Here is an 8,203-nt window from a genome sequence, read left to right as displayed (position 1 = left end):
CTCAGCCCTGCTCCAGTGGCAAGTCTGACTCCATCCTCTGCCTCACTGTGACATCTCTCCCCAGACCCCACCTTCCACCCTGTTCCTGACCAGTGGCCTGTTGGGGTCTGAGATAGGAGATGCTTGGTGGCCTCCAGAAATCAGTGGTTGAGGCTGGAGGCCCTTCCAGGCCTTTATCCCTGGAAGGCACCTCAAACTTTAGCCCAGAGGTGGAACACTACCTCCTTCTTATCATTTTCCTTAGACATGAATGGTCTTGCTGAGAAACTCTTCAATAGCTCTGATCCCAGGTTTAGCGGCTACCTCCCACCAGGTGCCTCTTGCTGCCGTTGCCAGGCCCTCAGGTTATGAGTGATCTGTGAGCTAGATTTCTTGCTGGGGTCCTCAGCCGGGTCCAGGCCCACCATCCCTGGTCCGCTTCTGGGCTCTGGTCCTGCTCAGGTTGCCCTTTCCCACGTGGGGTCCAGAGCAAGGGGGACTCCTGATCCTGGGAAAGATCCTCTGACCCAGAAAACTATTCCTGGAAGGAATAGTAGCGAATTCATTCATTCAGTGCACTCTCTGTTCCTGCCTGGCACTCTTCCAGAGGCTGGGGGTGTTCACTGACGAATAAAAGAGGCTAAAGGCCCAACACTCACTGAGATCACATTCTGGGGAAGAGACAGATGACAAGCACAAAGGCAAACTGTATACTGAAGATGATATGTCCTTACCTATTTACATTCCATTGATATAGAATGTATACACCCATATTTATTTGTATATTTATATAAATGTAAGCATATATATATATATACACACATACACTCATAAGCAACGTTTTATTTATAAATGTAAACAAACATAAGCAAACACAGGGGAGGCCTTCCCAGGGAGGCTTCCTTTCTGTGCAGGGAGCAGGGAGCAGGGAACAGGAGGGAAACTCCTGTGGAGAGCATCCCAGGCAGAGGCCTGCCCTGGGCAAGTGCTAAGGCATTTGGGAAACAGCCCAGAGGCTGAGCTGCACTGCATTGAGCTCCAAAGCCATGAGCAGAGGAAGGAAAAGGGTTCTGGGTGGGCACACCACCGGAGCAGCCAAGGCCTTGTGGGTCACAGCAAAGACAACGTTCTGTATCTGGACTGGTCCTTCTCCCTTTGTTAGGGAGAAAGCAGGAGCTCAGGGAGAGAAAGGCTCAGGCAGGCCTGGGGTTGCCCCATCCAAGCATAAGATAGGAGGGGAGCACGCTCCACCTCTCATCATTCTGCAGGCTCGCCTGATTCCGTGGCTTTTCTGCCTATTACTTCAGTGGTTGAAATCAGGTAAAAGTGTCATTTTTGGAGGTCGGACTTTCACACTAATTCAAATCTCTTTTGCTGCTTTGGGTGGGTTAGAAGAAGTGTGGGGGTAGATCAGGGACCTGGAGCCGACTTGCCCTGGGCCGGGAATAGGCTGCCTCTGCTGGGCAGAAAGCCTGATGCCTGCACTGAAACCCACCGCGGGGCCCCACAACCGCAGCGCCCCATAGACCAGCTTGGCAAACTTGAGCATGCTTCCAGCCGGGAACTCCTAGTAGCACTGCTGGGCCCTGCTCCAGGCCCCATTGTTTCTGATTCCATAGGACTGGCAGGGGCCCCAAATCTGCATTTCTAACACTTTCCCAGGTGCTGCTGGTCAGGGACCCACTTTGAGACCCAGCGCCCTAGATAACTGTTGCACGGATGAAGCTTCCATTGGGTTTCAGGGCAAAGCCAGCGACACTGGTCACTCGCTTCTCATTCTCCAACCTCAGTCTTTCCCCGCCGGTCCGTTCACCTAGCCCTCGAGGGCCTCGCCTAGACCAGGTGGTTCCCCTCCCGCAACTCCTCCCAGCCCCGGCGCGGCTTGCGCCTCCGAATCCCCTACGCCGCCCAGATAGGGGCGCACTCCCTCGCAGGGTGGAGGAGCCCGGGAGAATCCCGGGAGGGGAGCTGCGGCGGGCGGGGTGTCGCCCCGGGGCCCAGGTGCAGCCAACCCCGTCCCGGGACGCGAGCGGCGAGCCGGGCCGGGAGCCTCCGAGGCGCGGGCGGGCGGGGGCGGCGCTCCGGTGGGCGCGGCGCACCTTGCTCCCGGCGCCCCCGCCCCGCGCCAGCCCCTCCCCGCGCGGCCCGCGCCCCCGCCCGCCCGAGACCGTTCCAGCCCCTTCCGTCCGCTCGCCCCGCCGCTGTCCTCCGCCGGCCCGCGTGGGAGGACGATGGGTCAGCGCGGAAAAAGTGAATGAGGGCGGCGGCGGCGGCAGCGAGCGCCTGACTCGGCCGGGCCCGAGCACCGCGCGCGCCCCCCGCCCGCCGGCTCCATGGACGCGCCGCGCGCCTCGGCGGCCAAGCCCCCCACCGGGTAAGTGGCCCGGCGGCCGGGCGGCGCGCGGCCCGGGGCTCCGCTCGGACAGGACGCCCGCGCCCGCACAGCGCGCACTCGGGGCAGGGGCACGGGCACTGGGGAGAGCCTGGGGCCGGGGCGTCCCCTCTCGGGTCCGCAGATCCGCGCCCGGCCGCGGAAGGGGGTTGTGTACTTTGTGCGCCCGGGTCGTTGCCCAGGTAACAGTGTCAGGCCGAGGCCGGAGCACTTTTCGCGCGGGTGTGTTTGTGTGCGCGCGCCCTTTTTGGGGTCCCCGCGGGCGGAGCCCTCACCGAGTCCGAGCCTTTCTCAGCCACCTCTGATTGATCGCCCCGGGGGCCGGGAGGGCGGTGGGAGAGCCGACCTCGGACTCCAGTCTCGCCACTGACTTGCTAGGCGTCTGTCCGCGTTGCAGTGGTCACCGGTCACCCGGCCACTGTATGCCGGACACCGTCCGCTCTTCCCGCGGGCAACAGCAGGTTCCGGGACGTCGCAGACGCCTGGGTCCCGCGGCCTCGGGAGCGCTGTGTGCAGGGCGCTGTTCTGAGGGCCTTCCTGACTTATGCTCCCCCTCCCCCTGTTCTCTGGGGTTCCCCTGGGCAGTCTGCAGGGCACGGGCTGAGACCCCAGCCTCCCAACTAAAGTCCAGGAGTGCATCCTGCCTGCGCGGTTCTGCCGGAGCCCAGACCAGTCTGGGTGTCTGCTTCCCTCCCCACACCTTCTGTACAGGGATTACACGCCGTGTTCCCGTTTTACTTGCAGAGTACCTTCCCCAATAGAAGAAAAGCTATCCTGCCCTTTCGCAGGACCCCGAGCTGGAGTCTGAACCATGCACAGCCCCAGCAGGCCCCGGGGTCGCGCGCAGCCTCCGCGGACACTTTCCGCGCCCTGCGACCGGAGAACCAGCTCACTGCCCTGGAGCAAGTGTGCTATGAGTCTTGCAAATGGAATGAGTGGTTGGGTGGGACCTGCACCTGCTTACCGAGTGGGCCCATTTTCCGCTGTGGCAACTGGTCTTGAACGAGGCAGCTTTGGGGACAACTAATCTCTTTCCTTTGCAGTTGTGTCCCACTGACTAACTCTGCCCCTGTGCCCACAGGCCGCTGTGTTGCCCAAGTCGGCCTAAGGTTTTCGAACTTGCTCTTTTTGTTTTTTGTTTGTTTTTTAAACTCTCTCTTTAATGCCAGGAAAAAGTGAGCCAGGTTAGCAAATCAAATAATCCTGGAGGTGAGGAATGTTAAAAAGAACTTTTTTTTTCAATGCACTTAGTGGTGGTTATGTAATTCGATTTGAACAAACACATTTCCCAAAGAGAAAATAAACGTGGGGAATCTCTTTTCATGGTAATGGGCTTCCCAAACTGACAGGATTCAGAATTACCTTTCGGACCTTTTGGTCTGTTGCTTTGGGAGACAGCTCTGTTTAATAAGCCAATTTAAGGAGACTGAATCCTTTCCTCACTATCACCTAATGTGAAGGAAATGGGAGAGGAGAGAGAGTATAAGAGGCCAGCAAAACTGGATTCAGAGATTATTTGTAAAGTCCTTGCAAGGAATCTGATTGTGGAGGTGAAATGGTGAATCCAAGGGCTGGGCTGGCTCCCTAGTCCTGGTGCTAGAGCAGCGAGAGGCGAATCCACAGCCGCGTTCTTCACACCGCTTTTCTGAGCTCTGGGGGGACTTCACATTTGAGTCTCCCCCTCGCCCCCAGGGAGCTAAGGGCTTTTGCTGTGGGTATGATAACAAAACCATGCAGTTGTTACCATTCATACATTTAGTTCTGTCCCTCTAATCTGCTGGTTTGAACGTCTTTGTCGGATAATTGCAGACGTGTTGCTTTTACCTTCTATTATTCCCAATTATTTTATCTCCCGTCATATATTTTTATACCTTTAGTGAAGAGACATCAAGAAAATATTGATGTGCTTATGTTTTCTAGATAGGAATTACACGATTAATAAAACCATTGTGTGTTAAAATTGGAGGACAGAAATGGTCTTGGGCTTTTGGAATATTTTATATAATTTGGGGGCATTGCTTGCCCACCAAAGAGGGTAGATACAGATGTGAAATTTCTGGGTTTGGTACATTATCGGTGGCGGTCAAGTTCTGTTGGTTCTCTCTGGTCTGCTCCTCTGTTGCTTGAGAATAAGGCAGTGCTGGCCATGTGCTCCGGGGAAACTTGTTTTCTGTCTGATAGTGAGAGGTTTGGCTATCAAATCAAACTTGCAGCAAGCTATCATTTTCCCACATGCTAGCAAACAACTGATGTAATGAACCTGCAGATGACTGAATCTGGCATTCCTTCTTGTATTATGTGGAGACGGGCTGGCCAGGGAACAATGAAATAAGGGAATTTCGCATTAGAAAGCAAGGTCTCCGGAGGCCATTCTTGAGGATCTCTGAAGGGACAATCTGTTAGTGGACATAGATTGTATATCCCGCCAAATTATTCATAAGTAATCATTAGTTATCTTTATTGAGTACACAAATATACATTTTTAGTGGGATTGGAATTGTATGTTTTTAATAGTAATTTCATTAAAACAAGGATTTATGACTAACTTAACTGTCTGGGAAAAGTATTCTTATAGTAAGGAGGCAAAAACTGACAAGTCGACCCGATGTGACTTCTAAGGAATGTTAGAGTTCCTTTACAGTGTAATAATTGACAGAATATTCTGGAATGCAAGGGAAGACGTATTTCCTTTTAAATATATTTAAGTCTGTGTAAGATAAACTTTGAGTTTATCCGCTTACTCTTAGTTTCTGTGTTTGAGTGTTTTTGAGATCCATGCCGGTCGTGGGTGGGAATAGAACACAGGGTTAAACTTCCCTCTGGCCTCCGTATGAATGAGACAGAGTGTTTGGGTTTGGCAGGATACTGGTTAATTTTTTTTTTCTATGGAGGAAACACATAGTTCTGTCGAATAGAATAGTGTCCAGTGACACAAAATGTCAAAACCGACGGGGCATTTGCTCAGTGGCTGCTTTCAAGCACCGTCCTTACATAAAAATCAGGGAAAGTTGGTTCACGTTCCTTGGAATCTGAGCTTCATGGAGACATAGCTGATGTGCACTTCTCTGCATCAATTTGTACGGCTTTCATCAAGTTGTTAGAACAAGAAATGATCTTTTTTTAATTGATAGAAGTGGATAATTTGAGCGTCTACTGTCCTGTCACCACCCAACAAAATAGTCTAGGAGCTGCTATCTTAACAGTGACTGTGGGTCATCACAATGCTATTTTCCATTTTAACTCTGACAGGCATACAAATGTTGCTAAAATATATTAATGAGTGTACACTGTAATAAGAAAAGTTTAGGTTTCTAGCCTTTTTTTTTTTTGCAGGTTTCTAGGCTTTTGGCTCACATGTTTACATTCTTTAAAATGATAGTATGTCTGATTATTTGTTACGTTGCACTTTTCCCATTGAACTTTAAAGTTCAATGGGCTATTCTTTCGGTTGGCAATATATTTAAGACTGCAAAAGTTAGGTGGTGTTTGATGTAACCTGGAAAGTAGGCCTAAGAATCATATTCTTTTGTACTTGTAATTTTTATGAAAAAGTTTGAGGAGTTGGACAGTCCCCGGTGACGATATCAAATGACCTTAGGGCACTTTTAATATAAGGTCACTTTTAATATTTCCTCCGTGGCTGCATAAGGACGATGAAGCAAAATTATGATTTAAATTGGGAACGCAGATATTTGTACAATATTGCCCCTCTCCTGCCTGCTGGGCCTGCACACACCCCCCCCGCCCCGGGCTCTCTGCATGGCCTTTTTCTGGCCAGCCAGGTCGGTGATCACTGGAAAGGCACAGGCAAAGCGACAGCCCCACACACACGCAGCCTTGCGTTCCCATGGTGGCTGGGACCTGGGAAGTGAGGTCCTAACTTGGGTGCACCCAACAGTGCGCCCATAAATATTAAGAAAACAGTGATTACAGGCTACATCTACACACCATAATAAGCAGTTTGTGTTTCTAGGACTTCTGTGTTTTGTTATTAATTGTTAAACGCAATTTTATAATTGGTCGGAAGGTTTAAGCAGTGAGCAGAAGTATTTGATACCAAAGTCGTCTATAGATTGAGGATGTGGGGGTTTCAAATATGGAAACACGTGGTTGGGATTTGGGCTTGAACTAAGTGAAAGCACGTAGTAGAGACTTGGGTATTTATTATGTGACAATTCCCTACGCCCCTTTAGTCTCTCTCTGTCCACGTTTAATTAGGGGTCCTGTGGCTTTTATGTGTCAGTTCATTTTACTGAATGTGGTTTTTCACTTACTTTGTACTTTAACAACAGATTTTGTATATCTCCTCATCTTTGTACTTTTTCTCTACTTCGCATGTTTGATACCGAATTATATTATTGATACATTGATGATATGCCTTTTTTCTGTTTTAGGATTTTAATTTCTTTAAACAAATTTTAAATGTTGGCCCCACCCCTCCCATTTTATACCTTCCGTTTCTCATTTTACTGTGTCACCAGAGTGTTTATCGTTCAGGGCCATTTGCTGGCTTTCAGCACTCGAGTGGGTGGCCATGTTGACTTAGGTCACTTTTCCTCCATGTTTCCACACGGCTTTATTTTGCACCGTCTCTTCCTGTGGTAGCATTATATATTTTTCTCATGTATACTTTGGTTTTATTTGCTTAATACAGAGATAACGATGGCACTCATTTTCAGGACTTAACGGTATTTATTTGAGATTAGATTTTGCTGTGTACTCTGGTGAGACAAAGTGACAGCAGTCTCCAACAATGTCTATACTTCCTACCACCTGCCTCAGGAACGTCCCCACGCTTCTGAGCGATCCCCTCTGGAGACAGCTCACTTCCCCAGCTGGGAGATACTTTGTGGCCTCTGGGGCTTTTACAAGCTTCCATCTGGTTTCCCTAATTAGGTGGTGAGCTGTTGCTTGCCAAGACCATATTTTCTACAGGTCATGTCCAATTAGAATAAATTCTACAGCCAAAAACATTTCCAATAAAAAAGAAAAAAAGAAAAAAAAGAAGCTTTTTTCTTTCTTTCTTTCTTTCTTTCTTTCTTTCTTTCTTTCTTTCTTTCTTTTTTTTTTTTTAGATTTTATTTATTTATTTGACAGAGAGAGACAGCCAGCGAGAGAGGGAACACAAGCAGGGGGAGTGGGAGAGGAAGAAGCAGGCTTCCAGCAGAGCAGGGAGCCTGATGCAGGGGTCGATCCCAGGACACTGGGATCACGCCCTGAGCTGAAGGCAGACGCTTAGCAACTGAGCCACCCAGGCGCCCCAAGAAGAAGCTTTTCAAGCGACCATTCAAATGTATTTCATTTAGGTCCATTTGATTAGACAGATTCCCAGACCACAAATGCTTTTGTGTAAACACTTCCGTAGATTCATTCACCACCTCCACCAAACCAAGCAACGCCTTTTTACGAGACACAGATTGGTTTAGATAAATCATTGAAGTCCTCATCCCTTTTCAGAAAAAAAAAAAAAAAAAAAGTGAGGCACATCGCCAAAGATGAGTCTGTCATGTCAGGAGTCCTGGTTCATGGATCCCCTCCCCCACCCCCTTCCTTCTCACTCTGTGGCCCAAGAACCCAGATGAGGAACCATTGTCTTAGAGACACTCTCCTTAGGGACAACAGACTGTCCTTTCTCCCCGAGGACACACATGGACATGCTCGTACCCTCCCTGGGCACAGAGGATAGGGTCATTCATGGCCAGGCGGCCCTAATCCATGCCTTTGCTTGGTCAGTCATCCTGTTTGACTTTCTCCCACTGAAGACTGACGGGCAGTCTCAGGGGGAGGACACTGACTCAAGAATAGGAAGACCTGGGTCCTGGGGTCAGTCAT

At 50.0% G+C, this 8,203-nt stretch overlaps 1 protein-coding gene across 2 annotated transcripts in view; it reads left to right on the top strand.

Annotated features, from left to right (window-relative positions):
- Window positions 1–2,300: 2,300 nt before the first annotated feature.
- Window positions 2,301–8,203, top strand: part of COBL (cordon-bleu WH2 repeat protein) — a 264,098-nt gene continuing 258,195 nt past the window's right edge. For both annotated transcript variants that reach the window (XM_040644519.1, XM_040644518.1), the window contains exon 1: window positions 2,301–2,353. In XM_040644519.1, the coding sequence (XP_040500453.1) occupies window positions 2,313–2,353 (41 nt within the window). In that variant the 5' untranslated portion in view covers window positions 2,301–2,312. The remainder of the gene's footprint in view (window positions 2,354–8,203) is intronic.

This window comes from Ursus maritimus, unplaced genomic scaffold (assembly GCF_017311325.1).
Source record: "Ursus maritimus isolate PB19 unplaced genomic scaffold, ASM1731132v1 scaffold_3, whole genome shotgun sequence".
Lineage (NCBI taxonomy): Eukaryota > Metazoa > Chordata > Mammalia > Carnivora > Ursidae > Ursus > Ursus maritimus.
The sequence above is the reverse complement of the archived record's forward strand: the minus strand, read 5'-3'. Positions and strand labels throughout refer to the sequence as shown.